The 20,357-nt window shown below is 36.3% G+C and overlaps 1 protein-coding gene across 2 annotated transcripts in view; it reads left to right on the top strand.

Moving 5' to 3' along the window:
* Positions 1–19,891, top strand: part of ATM (ATM serine/threonine kinase) — a 79,672-nt gene extending 59,781 nt beyond the window's left edge. For both annotated transcript variants that reach the window (XM_069808240.1, XM_069808241.1), the window contains 16 exons: positions 276–395; positions 1,431–1,648; positions 2,409–2,616; positions 3,564–3,677; positions 4,082–4,240; positions 5,332–5,470; positions 5,834–5,916; positions 7,220–7,360; positions 8,360–8,476; positions 11,004–11,153; positions 12,393–12,558; positions 13,882–13,968; positions 14,047–14,161; positions 15,717–15,780; positions 16,458–16,594; positions 16,728–19,891. In XM_069808240.1, coding sequence (XP_069664341.1) covers positions 276–395; positions 1,431–1,648; positions 2,409–2,616; positions 3,564–3,677; positions 4,082–4,240; positions 5,332–5,470; positions 5,834–5,916; positions 7,220–7,360; positions 8,360–8,476; positions 11,004–11,153; positions 12,393–12,558; positions 13,882–13,968; positions 14,047–14,161; positions 15,717–15,780; positions 16,458–16,594; positions 16,728–16,911 — 2,202 coding nt within the window. In that variant the 3' untranslated portion in view covers positions 16,912–19,891. The remainder of the gene's footprint in view (positions 1–275; positions 396–1,430; positions 1,649–2,408; positions 2,617–3,563; positions 3,678–4,081; positions 4,241–5,331; positions 5,471–5,833; positions 5,917–7,219; positions 7,361–8,359; positions 8,477–11,003; positions 11,154–12,392; positions 12,559–13,881; positions 13,969–14,046; positions 14,162–15,716; positions 15,781–16,457; positions 16,595–16,727) is intronic.
* Positions 19,892–20,357: the final 466 nt, after the last annotated feature.

The following is a 20,357-nucleotide window of genomic DNA, read 5'->3' as shown; positions in this document are numbered from 1 at the left end:
TGTCATTGTTTTATTCTGTTTTTCATTGTTCAAACTGTAAGGTATTTAAAATATGTGCTCTTCTTTAGTCTACATAGAATGTGAATGTGATTTAAGGTTATTGACTACTGTAAATGTAGATGGTAAATGACTGTAGATATTACATATAATAGGCCCAAGTGATTGAATTATATTCAGGGTTTGAAAGCTTTATAAATTGCCTAACTCATATGTAAAAGGTGTTTTTATTTAATGCCTCCCTCTTTTTTCTTTTTTTCCCAAAACTTGTCTCAAAGGTTGAGAATGATCCTCGTATGAAATTGATGTACACAGAGTGTCTGAGGCTATGTGGAAGCTGGTTAGCAGAAACATGCTTGGAAAACCCTACAGTCATCATGCAGAAATACTTGGAAAAGGTGCATCCAGTCTTTGAAATGTGCAGTCTTTGAGATAATGCTGTGCTAAAATATGGTGTTAAAATGTCAAATTTTTCAATGCAGCCTTTGTTTTTCTGGATTGAAATTATGGTTTCTTATAAAGTATTATAGTTTCACATAGTATTGTGTAATACTGTAATTTTATAAAATATTCAGAATATATGTTTATAGAATTCACAGTGAAACTTCTGTGCAATATTGGCTTAGGAGTGCAGTGATTGCAACTATTAGTCCAGTTTTCCTTTCCTATTCCACTCCATCCCCATCTTTCCTTTCCTTCTCAGGACAGATCATTCACTTACCGTGTTTTCAGTATGGGCATTCTATTTGTAACATTCTCTTTCCAGGTGCTGGAAACTCTTGTTCTAGTGTTTCAAAGTACTGTAATTTTTTTTTAACTCTTAGTCAATAATAGAAGCATTTTTATTATATTTGTCCAGTCTGCATTTCTTTATTTCATGCTAATTTGTGAAACTCTACATAGTTGCTTTTCTCTGTTACTCTCTACAGGCTTTCTTCACTCTGATGATTTGAATCAATGACTTTCACATATAATTTCCTTTTCTTTTGGGCACTTTTTGGCCTGTCTTTTATTTATTCTCACCATCTTATATTGTAAGGTTGTAAAATTATTGTAAAACTTCATGCCTAGTTACTTTAAAAGATAGATAGCTGTAGGAGACTCCTGTATGGTTATTAAAGCTGTTTCATACAGGATAATCTTTTTGACTGTTTGCACTAGAACACTCCTCAAATATTAAATTCACTTAGGAGAAAAATACTCAACCTGGTAGGTTTTATTTTGTATGCATATATATTCCATCATAGGCAACATTAAATAACCTGTTTGAGCAGATGACCCTGCTTGAGCAGGGGGGTTGGACAAGATGACCTCCAGAGGTCCCTTCTAACCTCAACCATTCTGTTTTTCTGTGATAATAGAGTTTAATCAAGTATTACGCAGCACTATTAATCTGATTATCAGTCTTACCATTATTGTAACTTCCCTTTTAGGCTGTGGAAATTGCTGCAAGCCACAGTGGAGACAGCAGTGATGAGCTGAAGAAAGGAAAGATGAAGGCCTTCCTGTCTTTGGCTCGTTTCTCAGATAATCAGTACCAGCGAATTGAGAATTACATGAAATCTTCAGAGTTTGAAAATAAGCAGGCATTACTGAAGAAGGCCAAAGAGGAGGTTGGCCTCTTCAGGCAGCGTAGATTTCAGGCAAATAGGTGAGCATTCAAATGGAGAGGTGGCTACTATGGAGCTATTAAAGGCTCCATCTTTACTAATTCTCTGGGCAAGTGGTACAGCATGGGTCACATCTCTACAGCTGAATTTTTCCTTCTCCACAAAACAGTGGTCAAATCTGTAGTGCTTGTTGCAAATAGTTTCTGAACTGTGCCTGAACATGGTCTAGGAGAGTGCTAGGCAGTGTGGTCCAAAGCTAAGCCAAGGAATGTTACAGCAGTTAAACAGTATGGATGATCATGGGCCAGAATTCACATTTATTCCCTGGATCTGTTCAGTCTATTTGACAGGGAAAAGATTACAGAGTGGAAATAAATGAGTTTGAGATTTTTCTCCATTACACATTTGGTGAAAGAGTAGAATTCATCTTAATACAGAATTCTTAAAGATTTAGTAAGAACAATTGCAAGTGAGTGGATAAAATTGAACCTCAGCTGTTGGAAACTGAAGTCTTTACACAAATGATCTGGACTGGATATTCACATTTACACCAATATTGAGATTAAATCATTAAAAAGAAAAAAGGCACTGACTGAAAATTTACTTAGAGGGGTGGGTCTGTGTGGACATACACCAAAGCAATAACTTCCACAATTTGGTTTCTCAGTTGTTTATTTTTCTGTGCTTGTACATACAAAACAAGTTTAAAAAATGTTAAATTAGTAAGAGAACTAGGGACGGCCTTGCTGTAAGTTCATTAAGAGATAATTTGTTGTTTAAAAATAATGTCTGTTCATATAGGTATACAGTGAAGGTTCAGCGAGAACTTGAACTGGATGAATGTGCCATACGTGCTCTAACTGAGGATCGTAAGCGTTTCTTGTGTAAAGCAGTGGAGAACTATATCAGCTGTTTACTAAGTGGAGAAGAATATGATATGTGGATCTTCCGACTCTGTTCTCTATGGCTTGAAAATTCTGGAGTTGATAGAGTCAATGAAATGATGAAGGTATATGTCTGCTGTTGCCTTTCCTTATACTTTGACATTAAATTATCCATCTTTCTTCTCCTTCTCATCCTATGTTTCTAGAAGATGAATTATAGTACTGTGCAGTGTACTTTCCTATGTATCTCCTTAACAGTTCCCTCAAAACTTGTTTTTTTCAGTCATCATTGCTCATCAGTTAGTTTTTCATCAGTGAGAGCTGTAATTCTCAATGCATTTTAATTTAATTTAATTCAATTTAGCATTTTAATTTGACAAGTCTGTATGATTAAGCATATTTCATGATCTTTCACTGTTGTCACCTTGTTCTTTACACACCTTGGATACTACCCATCTTCAACATCCTTTAGTACGTTATTCTACTTTATATAATACATACTTTTAGGTGAAAGGATATGCTTTGAGATTGTATAACACAGTAGCTGGGGACCAGTAAAGTTCTCATTCTCAGGCTTGTTCTATCATTTCTAGAATCATGCAAGAAATCTGCTAGTTCCTACCTAATGATCTGTGTATAACAGAAATCTGTATAATTTAATTATTTGCTTTGTATTATAATTAACTTTGAAAAATATAAAGTGTTCCTTTACTCACATTTTTAACACACAATTGTTTCTTGTCTTAAACTAGATTGTAATTTTTTTTTTCGATTAGGATTGTCTCTTGCCACAAAGAATCTAGAAATTAATTCTCAATCAATGTATCTAAGAGCTGCTCTAATATAATAGAAAATAGTTTTCTTATGAAGCACTTGTAGAATTTAGGGCACAGGGACCAAGATGATGTGATACTCACTGGATTGCTATTTGATCACACAGCAATGATTACTCTCAATTTAAAAAAGAATGCAAAACCAAAATTGCTAGCTCTTACCTGGTATTTTGTTATTAGCTTTGTGTGTGTGTGTGTGTGTTTAGTGCAGCTTTCTAACTGAATTTTCTCTACTACAGAAAAATGCAGAGAAGATTCCTTCATATAAGTTTTTGCCTCTGATGTACCAGCTGGCTGCTCGGATGGGAACCAAGAGGATGGGTGGTTTAGGATTTCATGAAGTTCTGAATAATGTAATTTATGCTTTTTATATCTAAAGATATTTTGCTTGGCTTAGTAGTGCATACTTCTAAAAAATATGTATCTTCCTTTGTGCAGTTGTAGCTAAATGAGTTATGTAGGTGACATAGGTGTATTAAAAATGAGTGATGCAAAATCAGTATAGTGGGGGGAGAAGGGGAGAGGATTGGAGACTTTTTTCCTTGCTACTTAATTGATTTTCTTGTTGTAGAATAGTCTTATGCAGGTATAGGAATGTACTTTGAATGTACTTTAGTTGTGGAAATACCATCGAAGTATTACTCTGTTTTTCTTATTAGGAACCTTAGAAGTTCAAAAGAATTAATAGTGTTAATTAAGTAATTTTTTTTCTTCTGTACAGTTTTCAATATTGGGATCTTTTTGTTTTTCTTGACAGCTAATGTCTAGAATTTCAATGGATCATCCACATCATACTTTGTTTATAATATTAGCTTTGGCAAATGCTAACAAAGATGAACTCCTCACAAAACCAGATGCAATAAGAAGAAATAAGTTAATTAAAAATGCACCGAAAGAAATCTCCCAGCTTGATGTGGTGACTACAAAAAAATTCTATTCTGTTAATCACATTCAGTCTTTTCATTTTGTTAAAAAATGGAAAAAAAAAAAGTCAAGGGGTATTTTAGTGTAGAGCTCATCAGCTGACATTTGTTAAGAAAGAGTAGGAGGAAGAAAGTACTTCTAATAATTAAAAAAAACTCCTTTTGCACATACATTGATAATTATTATTGAAGGAAGTAATTATGGGATGGAACAAATCATGGTTAACGAGTCCTTGATGTGTGATTCTGTAAAAGGCAGTTTAGATGCAACAAAGACTTGAGTGGGTTTATTTTTAAAAGTACGTACTGAATTGAGTATTTTTTCTGCTTTGAGTAATAACATCTGTTCTAAGTAAGTATTTAGCCTTGTGTGGGATATCTTTTGTTCCTTTATATGATCTTTATATGTTAAAAGCCATGATGATAGGTAATACTGAACTGTGCCTTCATGTTAATGTTGTTACAGCTTAATTTTTGTTGGAACCTGTCTTTGGAATCATCTCATATCTAGATTAATGCCCCTTCTTTCCCCCATCACTATAGGCCTGGCATGGTTGTTTGTCATTACACTCTTACTTCGTACACTGATACAATTTTTCACCACATTTTTATGTGGCTTTTTTTCATCTTTCTCTCAGATTTGTAGTTCTTTTGTGGTCCCACCCTTAGGAGTAGGATTGTGCTAAACTCAACTAAGTCTCTCAGAGTTAGGCATGATTTTTGCCTTTTCTGTACAGGCTTTTTTTTCCAGTTGGAAGGAAATAACGGAAGCAGGAAGATGGTGGAAGAACATCCAAAACTGCCTGTCCCTTTTTCTGAAGAATTTTTTGCACTTTGCCGGGACAGATTTGCTCCTTCTCCATCCCCAATAATTTTCTACTTTACTCATTATCTCAGATTAGACAACACAGAACTTTTCTTCGAATTATTTTTGTTCATATCAGGCTGTCCATTATTGCAATTTTCTCTGTTTTCATAGGATGTATCTCAGTTGTACTTACTTGACTGCATGTTATGATGCATCTTTAATCTTACGAGGTACAGTTTGCAAGATCTGATATTTGTATTCTGTTGGATTTTTTAGGACAGAATGGAGGCTGCTAGCAATATAATCAGTATCATAAGAAAAAGGAAAGCTCATATGGTTAGAGGCGTTGAAGCACTTTGTGATGCTTACATCACATTAGCAAATGTAGATGCTACTCCATGGAAATCTCAAAGAAGTAAGTCTTGGAAAAATTATTTTTGTTTTTAATAGTGAAGATATGTTTTATTTTCTTGGATTAAAAAGTGTATTTCTAAGTATTGATGTTTAGTTAAAGGAGATACTGTGCTAGCAGTGTGTCCTGTTTTTGATAAATGTAGAACTTAGTTTGGATCAAAAGTCATAGTAATTACTTGCACTGTAAGGTTCAGACTTTGAGTATGAAACTCCAGACAACTCCAGTTGTCCCGTGGTCATCATCAGCTCGACAGACATGTGCAATGAGGTTTTGGGTCCCAAAAGCAATGTAAGCTGGGTTTTGTGAGCTTTGATGTGTGTTTATAGTTCTGAATTTAAAAACACAAATTCCTTTTAATTACAGAAGGAATAAGTATTCCAGCTGACCAGCCAATTATTAAACTGAAGAACTTGGATGATGTTGTTGTTCCTACCATGGAAATTAAGGTGACTGAAGTTGAAATAAATACACACTATGATATCAAATCTTAGAATCAACTTCAAATTTTTATAATGGCAGCCAGGGCATATATTTCTTCATCAGATTCCCATGCTCTTTACAGGTCAGCCTACCAGGGGTACTTTCCTGTTAGATGGGAGATGCAATGTGAGATGCTTTCCTTAGGCTTTAGAAGACCTTGACCCCAAGTCTTACACTTGCTGGATAGTGGCTTATTGTGTGAAGATGGCTTTGCCACTGTTACCACTGACTAGCCTTTCATTATCAAAGGGGGTAGCAAGCTACCTAAATCCCAGAGAGGATCTGACTTTGTAAGTGCTAGCTCAGAGTTTCAGGGGGGCACTTAATGTCCAGAAAGTTGTGAGAATTAATAGATACGCCTCTTCAGCTGTTCTTAAATGGCCAGCTTATGTGTCTTTACCATTCAGTAATGGTGAATAACGCATTCCCATTAGCATAAGTGGTCGATTGTATGGGTGCACTCATTCTTAGATACCACATGCTCTACCTAGGAAACTTACCAGTTTCAGGAGTGTAGAGTTGTTTTTTGGGCCAGCCACCTAAAATGTACATCTCATGAAGCCAAACTTCCCTATGTTGAAGTCCCTCAGGCTATGTCTATAAAGCTAAATAAAACCAAGCCAAGGGACATTATGCCCTTTGACTTCAGAGGCCAGAAATTGCCACTCAAGCTAAATAGCATTTGTTTGTAGGGCTTCTGTTGGTCCCAGGTGTTGGTCCTTTGTATGACTTGACAGTTTCTTTGCCTTTCTTCTTCTCCAGTACTAACTATCTGAAATAGTTGAAGGTCTGCGATGTAAACAGCTGGAGTGATATTTCCTTATAGCTAACTGAGTAGGGTTGCTTTGTGGCATGAGGATATGGAGGATGGCTGAAGATACAGATCCTGTAGATTTTAACAATTTTAGGATTGTAGATTGAGTTTGTTTGCCGCCTAATGAAAGCCTAATGCCCCCCAGCTGTACATGAACATTTTCTAGAGACAGTGCTAGTTGGGACAGGCTGAAATTGTGTCAGAGCTTGTTTAGTGGAAGTCTGCAGCACCGTGTCCCCTCTACCAATGAGGTGAACAAGGAGGAATCAAACTCACTCCTTTGCTCAGCATATTTTTGTAGCCTTTGTGGGTATTATCCTTGTAGATGATGGTATGCTTATATTAATATTTAGCATATAGTCTGCTAATGAGGTTTGCAAACAACTCATTACCACTTTCTCTGAGTGAAATGGAGGTAATATTTGTATTAATTTTAAACTAATTTATAATTTCAGGTGGATCCCACAGGACGCTATGAAAATTTGGTGACAATAAGGTCTTTTAAGCCAGAATTTCGGTTAGCAGGAGGCCTGAATCTGCCTAAAATAATAGATTGTGTAGGGTCAGATGGTAAAGAAAGGAGGCAGCTGGTAAAGGTAAGTTCTGTCAGTTGTAATGACATCTCAGACACTTGGCATGTAGAAATTTTTTTTAAGTTCTTGTGTCAGTTTTCTCATGTATCACTTCTGTACCATGAGCAGACTTTTCACAGCTCAGTGTCAGTTTTCTCAGTGCAGGAATGCTTTAATAAAGGAAATTACAAAGTAATAATAAGTAATATAACAACAACAACAACATCATAATAATAATATCTAATAATAAGTAATAATATTTAATATTTTTGTAACTATTTTTCAGTAATGCATGTAATATACAGTAGCTTACCTGACAGCAACCAGATCTTGCGTGGTCATGCCTCAAGGAGTGACCTGGACTGTACAGCAAGTAAAAGCCATCAACATTTTGTGTTAAATACCTCTGTTTTTCTTTCTTCCCCATATAAAAAGAATTAAAATTCAGAGACAATCAAAAACATGCACATAGAAACACAAATCTCTCAAAAAATTTATTTCTCATTAAACTCAATTGATTTCATTCTGTCTCTCTTTGAATGTAAACATTCAGCAGCTGCTAGGAGAATTCTGTTTTGCTGTTAAGTATCGGGTAGTTTTGCAAGTTTTAAAGAGAAGCATAAATCGCTAGATCTGCGTCCAATAATCAGAACTGCAGCGCCAACTGATGCTGCTTCAGCTGTGTGCTGGATTGCTAAATATGGTGAATGAAACATCCATTTTTTTAAAAGGGTACCGTGAGGCAGGTAGGTCAATTGAAACCTTAATCAAATAACATTTGTCAAAAAAAAGAAGAAAAAGGTGATGTTTTAAGTTAATGATGGTTCTGTTTAAGCAGCTGAGCACTATTAGAAAACCAAATGCAGAGAAAAACAGTTGTTAATTACATTTTATTACAGGTGATTATTGTGGAAAAGTAACTTGTGTTTTGTGAAAATTTTTTAAATAATTTTTTAACGTTGATGAACAAGAAGTTGGATGCTGAAAAGTGTTCTTTAACTGCTTTTTCTGTTTATGCTAAAGGGGCGTGATGACCTGAGACAAGATGCTGTTATGCAGCAGGTTTTCCAGATGTGCAATACATTGCTCCAGCAAAACACTGAAACACGAAAGAGAAAATTAACAATCCGAAGATACAAGGTAACACTAAACAGCTGCTGCAGCAGAGGAATAACTGCTACCGATAAAGCATATTTCTCCATTCTCCTCTTTTTAACCCAAAGACAATATAAAAGTGTATTTATTTGTGTGTTGTTAAAATATTCACTGCTCCTTTAAGGTATGGAATAAACAATTAATACAATTTAATTATTAAAATTACAACAATTATTACAATTTAATTTTTTCTAAATCCTTAAAAAAAAATTCTGATGCCAAATATATATTTAAATACTTTTCAAAGCTTTCTTTACATGAACTTACAATTGAAAAGAAATTAAGTCATGCGCTGTCCTTGAATTGTAAGTTGCTAGTCATTAAACTTGAGCATACAAACTTGTTTATGAATTCTCATCCATTTTAGTGTTGCGATATTCCTTAATTAATAATTAATTTTAGTCTTGCAGTATTCCTTACAATTGAATCCAGAAGTCCCATCTAGTGTCCATGCAGAATTTGAATTGCAGAACTGTTTTTGTTGGAATTGGAAATACAAGAATAAATTCTTATTGTGAATGCAGAAAGTGTATTTGAACAGGAACTTTCCCCTCCTCCTTCCTTTTTATGTGCTTGGGTTTATAACAAAAGCTATGAAGGTGACCTCTGAATAAGTGCTCTCTAAGTAAAAGTTCTTGTCTTTGACAAATGAGAAATGTGCACTCCAGAATCTCTAAAGGAGCTTATCTGGATTGCTAGCATAGTTTTAAGAATTCACAGGTGGAGTTAGAGTCACGGTTTTTTGACTAATTTTCAGTGAAGACTCAGGTTTTTATGTGTGCAAAAATGAATGAGATAAAGACAGTTTAACAGTTAAAGGAAAAGCCGCACATGCAAGCAAAGCAAAACAAGGAATTCATTCACCACTTCCCATGGGCAGGCAGGTGTTCAGCCATCTCCAGAAAAACAGGGCTCCGTCACACGTAATAGTTACTAGGGAAAACAAACGCCATCACTCCAAACATCCCCCCTTCCTTCTTCTTCCCCCACCTTTATATGCTGAGCGTGATGTCATATGGTGTGGAATAACCCTTGGGTCAGTTTGGGTCAGCTGTCCCAGCTGTGTCCCCTCCCAGCTCCTTATGTCCCCCCAGCCTGCTCGCTGGTGGGGTGGGGTGAGAAGCAGCAAAGCCCTTGGCTCTGTGTAAGCACTGCTCAGCAGGAATGAAAACATCCCTCTGTTATCAACACTGTTTTCAGCACAAATCTGAAATACAGCCCCATACTAGGTACTGTGAAGAAAATTACCTCTGTCCCAGCTGAAACCAGCACACTGCTACAGCAATTGAGGTAACTCAGCAGCAACCCCATGCAGCGCTACAGGCTTGGGGAAGAGTGGCTGGAAAGCTGCCTGGCAGAGAAAGACCTGGGGGTGCTGGTTGACAGCCGGCTGAATATGAGCCAGCAGTGTGCCCAGGTGGCCAAGAAGGCCCATAGCATCCTGGCCTGTATCAGAAATAGTGTGGCCAGCAGGAGCAGGGAGGTGGTTGTCCCCCTGTACTCAGCACTGGTGAGGCCGCATCTCGAGTACTGTGTTCAGTTTTGGGCCCCTCACTACAAGAAAGACATTGAGGTGCTGAAGCTTGCCCAGAGAAGGGCAACAAAGTTGGTGAGGGGCCTGGAGCACAAGTCTTATGAGGAGCAGCTGAGGGAACTGGGGCTGTTTAGTCTGGAGAAGAGGAGGGTGAGGGGAGACCTTATCGCTCTCTACAACTACCTGAAGGGGGGTTGTAGTGAGGTGGGTGCTGGTCTCTTCTGTCAGGTGGCTGGAGATAGGACGAGAGGAAATGGCCTCAAGTTGAGGCAAGGGAGATTTAGGTTAGGTATTAGGAAAAATTTCTTTACTGAGAGGGTTGTCAGACATTGGAATAGGCTGCCCAGGGAAGTGGTTGAGTCACCATCCCTGGAGGTATTCAAAAAGCGAGTTGACGGGGTACTTCAGGACATGGTTTAGTGAGCATGGTTGATGGTTGGACTGGATGATCTTGAAGGTCTTTTCCAACCTAAATGATTCTATGATTCTATTACAGCCAGTTATGAAGTGAGAAACTGTTCCCTAGGATGGAAAGCAGAGTAAGACAAACCTAATATGTTCACACAGCTACCATATGTTTGTTCCAGATTTTACTTTTTGTGTGAAATTTCCACAATGCTTGTATTATCCCATTCAAGCATAGCAAGCTGTTGGCAATCACAGGTCATTCAGAATACCAACGCAAACATGCAAATTGAGTATAATCAATAAGTTGTATTGAAGTACCTAGTAGAAGGTTCTCTGGTCTAGGAAGAAATTTGCAAGTATTTGATTGACAGAAAAACCTTGAGTGTATTTTATATATGTGTATTTAGAACATATATTGGGGTAAGCTGTATGGTTTGGAGGGGTTTTGTTGTTGTTTGTTTGGGTTTTTTTTAAAACAAACACAAATATACACCCACGCTCTGTGGCATGCATATTCATAATTGTGTGTGTATAACCCTTCCCCATGTAGCAGTGGTTTTGTTTTTACAGGTGGTTCCCCTTTCTCAGAGAAGTGGTGTTCTTGAGTGGTGCTCGGGAACAACTCCCATTGGGGAGTTTCTTGTGAATGTCAACGAGGGAGCTCACAAGAGATACAGGCCAAAAGATTATTCCAGTTATCAGTGTCAGGAAATAATGATGGTGAGTCAAAATAATTAAAGAAAAATATCTGGCTTACATTCTTTTACACAGAGGGTTGGTTTTTTACATATTTATGGAGAATTATATACTATGCTCTAAGTATATCATAATGAATATGACCAGTGGCATGAAATTAGTAGTTCTTCAAACTAATCTGAATGCAGCCTGGGAAGAGTTCTTACAAAATCAAAAATTGCTAAATGAATGACTGTTGCAGGAAAGATTTGAATATAGCTGAATCTCGAAGAAGTCTGTGAACTCTTTTCTGGAATATAAATCTATTGGAATTCCAAAGTGATCATTACAGAGACCCAACAGTGTCAGTATAAGGTTATCTGACAGATTTAAGTTTTATTTGTCATGTTTCTCATTGCATTGAAAAATCATTTTACTTTCACGAATAAACCAAAATTCTAAATACTAGTCCTTGAAAATAAAAACATGGTTTTAGAATGCAGCTGAGATGAATGTAATGTCTTAATTGCTGTTAGACAGTATGAAGGGGTCTGGCTTCTCCTCCACCATGACAGCCATGTACCTTACACCCCCCATAGTGAGTCAGCACAGGGAGCTAAGCCAAAGAAGACTAACTTTATGTAAACTGGCAGAAAAATACCCGGTTCAGTAGATACAAGTAGAGGAAGGTTCTTTCTTCTGATGGTAGGTAGCTGCTATGTGGATTCAGCTGGTTTAGTTTAGTTCCACAAACCACCTCACCATACATTTAGAAAATTGCAAATTTTACTTTATATCACCATGATTGTGCAAGAAATTATTTCTTTAAGTTGTATAGTACTAACAGGATGAAAGAATATTTAAATCTGGCTTTGTGCAGCTTTTGCATGTGAATGAGTGAGAATGACTTTCTTGCAGTGACATGAGCCATCAGATAAGCAAAGATACCAGAACAGAGTGCAGGAGGAAGTATCTCCCAACGAGATGTGCTTACCTGTACCTGCATATAAAATACACATGCTGAGCCAAAGAAATGGGAGTATGTTTTTACATGTAGCCCATGAGTTGTGTATGAAAATTTAATTTAGTAAAACAGATAGAAAGGTGCACTAAAGATTGCTGTAAAAAAGACATTAATTCATAGCTCAGAGAGGGAAAGGAGTGAGAACAGCATTTGATGGAGGGGAGAGGGGTAGAAAGGAGGAATGTATTTATTTCAAAGGAAGAGGTAATTTCCTTTCGGAGCAGTCAGTCATGGGGAAAACATTTTGTATTTGTTTAAAGGGTGCACAAAAGAAACATTCTGAAGAGAAATACAACCTCTTCGTGAAAGTCTGCGAGAACTTTCAGCCTGTGTTTCGTTATTTCTGCATGGAAAAATTCCTGGATCCAGCTGTGTGGTTTGAAAAACGGTTGGCGTACACTCGCAGTGTGGCCACATCTTCTATAGGTATTATATTGGATTATTAACATGGACTTTTTAGATTCTGTAAACAAAGAGTTTGTACCATTTCAGAGGTAATGGCTATTCTGCTTTTGTCACATGTCATAAAAGGGGCAGTAGGGGGCAAAAACCGCCAGCAAGAAACACCAGCATTCTTTTTGTAATTAAGATTTCTGATTCATCCCCCCACTTCCCCACTGCCCCTTTCTGCAGTAGAAAAACAGCATGAAATTCTGGTTGGTTTTTTTTTATATAGTGGTTTGTATTTTTAGGTTCTGGTAGGTTTCTTTAAAGTTTCTACCTGACTAATTCTGTTGTTTTGATTTATCATGTACTCATTTAATCTCAAATGTTTTAACTGAGTTGAAAAGCTTAATCTTTTACTTTCTTTGTACTGGCATCATTAGCCATGGCTGAAATTTTTTTTAAGCTTTGGCATTTTCACCTTGATTTTGTATCTTAATAAGGAGATATATGTACTTGGACTGTGGATTTCCTTTGGATGACTCGCTTCTACATGGAATCTCTGGAAGACATTTGATAGTAGATTGTATACATTGCAGTAGATCCTCTTTTAGATGTTAGCATGTTGTTTATACACCTCTTTTTGCTGAAAAAAATGAAGTAGATGTATAGTTCAGGAAAATTCAGATGAAAGACTTTTGTAGCAAATACTACTGCTATCCATGTCCATTACCTAATAGAAAAACAGTAAAGGGTGTAATTTGCAGCAAGGGAGATTTAATTTGAAGGTTTCTACATTTAAGGACAGTAAAGTGCTGAAATAGGCTTACACAAAAGATCTTATAAATTGTGTCACTGGAGATTTTTAAAATTGACTTAGACAAGAATCACTCAGGAACTATTTAGGTATGGTTGAGCCGCCCCTACTGAATTATGTGCAGTCCTATTTTCTGGATTACATGATACTGTGAGTTAAAAGGTTTTTTTAAAAATAGTAATAATAAACCCTAATTTTCTTGTGCACTTGGCTTTTATCCTTTTTTTTTTTTTTTTTTTTTTAAAAAGCTGTGAAAGTGTTTGGTTAACCTGTCTACAGAGAGAAATGGGAAGGAGTCTGTGGAGTAGATGAAACAATACACAACTGTATGAGAATAACCTTTTTACAACTGTATTCAGTTAGCCTTTTGAGTTTGGATTTGTGGAATGGCATTTGCTCTTTGCTGGAGTAATATGTATACACAGGGGAAGAAATAGTCTCACTTTTGTTTGCACGTGTTACACTGATTCTAATAATCTCTTTGTTAAATTTTCCCTGGTTTTTATGGCATGTAAATATGGTTTCAGCACTTAACCTTTTTGTTTTAGTTGGCTACATTCTTGGACTTGGAGACAGACATGTTCAGAATATCTTGATAGATGAACAAACGGCAGAACTAGTGCATATAGATCTGGGTAAGTAGGACAGGCAAGAGAACCTTAATTTTTCTTTACTTTAACATTTTTTAAAACACTTCTTATCCTTTCATTTAGGGGTTGCTTTTGAGCAAGGTAAAATCCTTCCCACACCAGAGACTGTTCCATTTAGATTAACCAGGGACATTGTGGATGGAATGGGTATTACTGGCGTGGAAGGAGTCTTCAGAAGGTAAGTGCTCCTGTATTGCATAGGGGTAAGGAGGCAGCAGAGTACCTTCGGCATTAACATTGTTACATGTTAAATAGTTCCGATGCTTGTGGTGATAGTATCCAAACCTAAATGCTGTCCTCTAATTCATACACTCTTATTTATATAACCAATTACAAGTTCATTATTGTTGCTCAGCTTTTCATATTCTTCACTAATAATGGGTTATTGTCACCTTCTTGTGGAATTCTGGGATGGCTCAGTGCTTCCAAAGGCTCCACAGCTAAATTTCATCCCTTGATTTAGACTGCTGGATTTTTTTCCTTCAGAACTATGTATTTCTTTCAGAGCTATACTATATATTTGGAGCTAATAAGTTTCTTTCAACCATTTTGGTCTGTCTCTTATTTCTGTTCAGTTTTATGCAAGTAATTTGCAGTCTTTTCCTCTTTTGGATCATATATTTGATATTACTTTGCAAGTGCAATATGTCAGTCCCACAATAGATTTGAGCTGGAAAACAGAAGAATCCTAAAAGGGCTGAGTTTCTGTCAACCTCCATCCTATCTTCTGTGAATGACCCAAGAGAGCCCTGAAAAGGAGGACATTTCTCTCTTCATGATGTTTGCAAACCCCAAATTTCTTGTCTTTAAAAAAGTACATAGTGTTGTCTTTGTAAGGTAGCAATTAACGTTAATAAGTAGTTCCTAATATACCTTTGTCCTGTGAAGGAACAGTCACTGCCACTTCTATTCTAAACATGATGGTGTCAAATTCACAGTTCCGTGTTACTTCTGAAACTTTTGTCCAATGATACAGAAAAACATTAATTGTTTGGCTGCAGCTGAAGTAAATACAGTATAAAAGGCACTGGTGCAGATAACTGTTTCTGCCTCAGCCAGATTGACTTGTAACTAACAGTTTAGGTGTAAGTGCATAAAGAAGTCCTCTCAAGATGGGGTGTGAACATAGTTAACTTTGTTGGGTGTGTTCTCATCCTGAAGTAGACAGGAGGCCTAATTCCTCTTTCACTGGAGTACCTGTCCTGTAAGGAAAGTTTTGTATTCCTTCCACAAGTTTAGTTTGCTTGGGAGTGAATGGAAGTAACCACTTCTGTATCTAAACTCATTGGAGAGATTTCAGAAATAGTTTAAAGTCTGGCTACTGTGCTCATTTCACGTTAAGGAACCCTACCAAGATTCTCCAACGTGTTGCAGAGCACGTGGCACACACGTTTTCATCCAGCCAAGCAGTTCTGCCATTGTGACATACCTGAATGGTCAGTGTTAACTCAGTGGTTAGTTATGCATATAGAAACATTCCAGGCGGTGAAACGGGTAATCTCTTTCCCAGAGGGAATATATTCAGTGAACTACCCAGTCTTCTTCTGGTCTTACATTTCTAAATTTCTTCCCCCCCCCCCCCCCCCCGCCCCAAAATGTAAATATCAAAGAGGTTACTTAAATGTTAGAAATTAACTTTTAAGAAGGGTACAAATATCTGTTATTTAAATGATGAAAATACCATTCTATTCTACCAAACTTAACCTAAAAATACAGTAAAATTTTTTTTCTAGATGCTGTGAGAAAACAATGACTGTTATGAGAAATTCTCAAGAAGCTTTGCTGACTATTGTAGAGGTAAGCATTTTTTCATTCTTTCTGCTAGTAACCTGCCAGAATATCCTTAGTTTCTTGGTTTTGTCTTCATATGCATTACTATACCAAATATTCATGTAGGGGTTTTTTGCTGAATTTGAATGTAGTAGTGTTGGCCAGATTTGTTAATTCATGTAATCTTCAATAAAATCAAGACCAGCTTGCATTTTCTATGGTAACTATTCATTTCAGGCATATGCTGTTTTCCCTCTTCAGTATCTAAATGTTTCTAGCCATAGTGCAACATTCCTAGCATGAGTAGTGCTGACTGAATTAAGTCCTCTTTGCATAAGTCACAAAGAGGAGAATTAAAGTAATTTTTTAAAGCAGCTTACACTATGCATTAAAAACTAACAATGATATTTAGTTCCTAGAAGAGTATTAAAAACTTACCTCTTCATTGCTGAGATGGGACTAAGTGGCAAAACTGAGTCAAGTGTGAACAACACAAATACCTGCAAATGACCAGATGCAGTTTTATTGTTGGATTGTCTACTAAGCAATTTAGCCCAATTCTATTGGATTTAAAAAACCCCCGCAAACCTCCTAATATTGTGGTTAGCGTGAGCATTACCAACTGAGTATTTCTCTTCCTGCTAGGGCACTGAACTAGCTGTAATTAACAGTTTAAATTAAATAGAGGTTTATTTACTGTGTAGGTGCTGCTATATGATCCTCTTTTCGACTGGACCATGAACCCCTTGAAAGCTTTGTATTTGCAGCAGAGACCGGAGGATGAGGCTGACATGAGCTCTACACCCAATACTGATCCACAGGAATGTAAAAGGAAAGCCAGGTGCAAGATTTTTTTTTTCTTACTGTCTGCCTACTGCACTGTTGCCTTGCTTTATGTTTTTCTTACTCAGTGTTGCTCACATTGTTCAGGATCCATATCTAGTGCGCCTGTTTTTCTTTTTTTATTCTGCCAGCAATGATGACCAGAGTTTTAACAAAGTGGCTGAGCGTGTTCTGATGAGACTTCAGGAGAAGCTGAAAGGTGTTGAGGAGGGAACAGTGCTTAGTGTGGGAGGCCAGGTGAACCTTCTCATACAGCAGGCCATGGACCCTAAAAATCTAAGCCAGCTCTTTCCTGGATGGAAACCCTGGGTGTGACTTGGAAGGATCCAACACGTTTTTAGAAGAAACCTATTTTTATGCACCAAGTGTCTTAACATTTCACATTGGTATTTTACAATTAAAACTTGTATCAGGAGTAACCATGAAGGCTTATACGTATTAGGATTCAGTGGATGTTTGGGGTTTTGGTTTTTTTTCAATAACCTATTAGTGTGAAAATTTTTTTTTTTGGTCCACTTATGTTCACCATACAGTATAAAACACCAGCCAGTGCTTTGATGTTCCTTGTGACCTGCAAACTTTTCTTGGGCATACTGGATGCTTTATATTCTTAAAGCCTGAGATTCATCACTTTTGTGTAGTGACTGTGTAGAATGGATGGTCTGAAACAAAAGAGTCATGAAATAACTAGCTAAAGTGCATTTCAAAAGGGGGGTTATACTTTAAAGATAATGCTACAGTGAATATAAAAGAAAACCAGAGAACCTCATGTTTAACGAACTGAGGATTCTTGGGTTGTTTTTTAGCTTAGTTAAATGGACAGTTCTTTATATAGATACAGACTTTGAGCCAAGTATAATACGGCTGCTTTTTTTCCTGTTGTAAATGAAATTATGTTGGTACTTTATAACATTACTTTAATAGTACAAAACAATTTAAAATATTTAGCTTTTGTAGCTCAGACTTCCTTGATGAAATAGACTGACTATATAATGGAGTTTAGCATACCAGATATGCCTCTAAAGCAAACAGTCATTCTTTATCTGGAATAAACACCTATCATAAACATTGTACTTGTATTTTGAGCACAAAAATTTCATTCTGATTGCACACAGTTTTGCAGAAGACATTGTTCCTTCTGAAATAAAAAGACCTACTGTAATTGAATAGTCAATGAATATGGATAATAAGAGAATCCACTCAAATAACAGTCTCACTGGTATATTTAATAAATCTTCCCAAATCATATTCATATTTAAAATATGAATAAAATTTGGCATACTCTCACATTATCTTAGTTTACACTTTATGCATTTTTATAGCAGTATAAGTGAAGAATTTCTGTTCTAACTAACATTTCATTGATTTTTATTTGTACAGTGTTCGCACAATTTTTATGCTGTATCTTTGGTTTTTAAGTTAATGTCAACATGGCAAGATGGTTCTTTTGTGTTGCATTTTCACGAAGCTGACATAAATGTCTATTGATCCTTGGAACCAAAAGCGCATCCTGGCTTTTCTGTGGGGAAGAACTCTCATCCAGGGATAAAGGGATTTGTTCTCTGAAAATGACACTTACCTGACAGAGCACACACTCTGTATGTGAATTTTAAATGACACTTTAGGAAAGGGAGAATAGTGCTACCAAGCAATTACAGAATGGCAGGTAGGAAAGAACTAAACAAAAAGCACTTAAGTTTTTACTTTTAAACATAAATTTAAAAATCGAGTAGCATTTCTGGAATTTTTTCTCATGCTTCCTATGGAGGAAATTCTTTAGGCATTTTGGGGGTTATTTAATACTAGAACTCTAGCTAATCATATAAATGAATATTGCATAAAAGCCCTTGGCAGATCCTGTCCTTCCTTCATGAGCTACTGATGTTCCACTTGGATACTTTCATCTTGCTCGGCTGCAATTTAGGGTTTTTTACTTACAGCCAACAGTGAAATCATTAATATTGATACAGTTTTCTCAGGAAAGTCTAGCTTCAGAGGAAAGAATTTAATTATTCCTCTGCAATGCTGTTAACTTGGTGTTTAGTGCCTATATTTTGAATGTCCATACACTTTAATTGTTCAAGCTGAATGAAATGCAAATAAAAAATGCATTAAATATTGTAAATGTAATTGAAACCTGCTTACATTATTTGTAAGTTCCTGTACCAGTGAAACACCAGTTAGCTGACAAACATGAAAACAGTTTGAGTTACTAACAAACCTTAGAGTCTCCAAAACACTGTCAAAATGAGTATGACACAATGCTGTTTCTGAGATCTGTGTTCAACTAATCTAACATTCTTGAGATAATTGTCATCTGTGCAAAATCTCATGTAGCCAAATAGTAATTAGCAGAGACTGTGCTTTCTTTTTGTTCCAGTAATGCCTTAATTTTTAAAAGTCAAAATCAGAAAGTCAATGGTTTGCAAAAATGTATCATCTATAGATACACACTTTTCCTTGTATAAGAATAGAAAAATAAAACCTGGGTGGAAATGCTGTTTAGTTCTGAACAGTGGTTTTGTCACAAATGCTACTACTGATGGTAAGGTGGATTAGTATTTGAAAGCCTCAAATATATTTAGTATATTAGTAAGCTAGAAATATGTGAAGACAAGTCAAGTATTAATTTTAGTATTATTTTTTTTCTTGGAATGCATCTTAGTAATTTTAAACATTTACATTTAGAAAAGATAATTCCTAAGAAAAATGAGCCTGTGGTCTAGTATGATGGGGAAGAGTTTTTAAAGAGCAACATATTTATTTGAAATTAGCTTTTTCTGGTGAAACTTCTGTTAGAGAAATGTCCTCAGGAGTATGAACTGTAAAAAAGTGTTAGCAGGTAAACCTATTTGAATTACATACCTGACTGAACTTTTCCATCAGCAAAGAACTGTCCCATGAATAGGAATCAGATTAAACTGGCCACCTGGTACATCCAACTTAAATAAAACAAGGATGTCAGTCTTCATGAGTGCAGATCTGAAAACTTCTATTGTTCTTGGAGATAAAACCACCCAAAAATAATTTTCTCAGTAACTATGAATTAAGTAGTTCATTATTCTATGTTACTATGAAACTCTTGAGTTTATATAAAGTATTCACTACAATTTACTAAATATACTACTAAATATTTTTAAATGCACTAAAATGTTAGGCTTCATATTTTCAGGGGATAATGCACTCTATTATACATTGTTACTAATTGTACTCTTCATGAATATTGTTATTCAATACCTGCACAAGTGGTAATGCTTCAATGACAAAGGGTCAATAAACATACCTTTGTAAAGAGGCGATTCCAAAATCTGCCCAGGGAATTTGGTTGTGTGATTGGTAAGTGATGACACTATACTTTTTTTACTGCTACTTTCATCCCTGTGAATTTAAAGCTAAAGTAAGGCAGTCGTGTTGTTTTGTGGAACCTGTAGATAGCCTGAAACAGCTCTCGGGGAGATTACCTCATACCAGTACTTAATGATGACACCTAAATATTAGCATTAAATAAAACTGTTCATTTCAGCAGGTAGGTTGAAGAGTGAAACCACAGCGATAAAGCTGGGAAGTGTGCAAGGGAGGTTTTAGGTTCTCTTGCCACCACATTTCAAAGTCTTGCCTGTATCCTGATTATAGGAGAAGACTAATGTGTTGTTCATCATCTATCCTGTACATTAACACTGTTAAGTACACCTATACTTCAGCTTTCAGAGCTGCATAGTGAATAATGTCAGTAATATCTTGTAAGGGTGCACACAACTTCT

The sequence above is a fragment of the Haliaeetus albicilla genome, chromosome 20 (assembly GCF_947461875.1).
Source record: "Haliaeetus albicilla chromosome 20, bHalAlb1.1, whole genome shotgun sequence".
Classification (NCBI taxonomy): domain Eukaryota; kingdom Metazoa; phylum Chordata; class Aves; order Accipitriformes; family Accipitridae; genus Haliaeetus; species Haliaeetus albicilla.
Note: the sequence above shows the minus strand (reverse complement) of the source record. Positions and strands in the feature narration are given on the sequence as shown.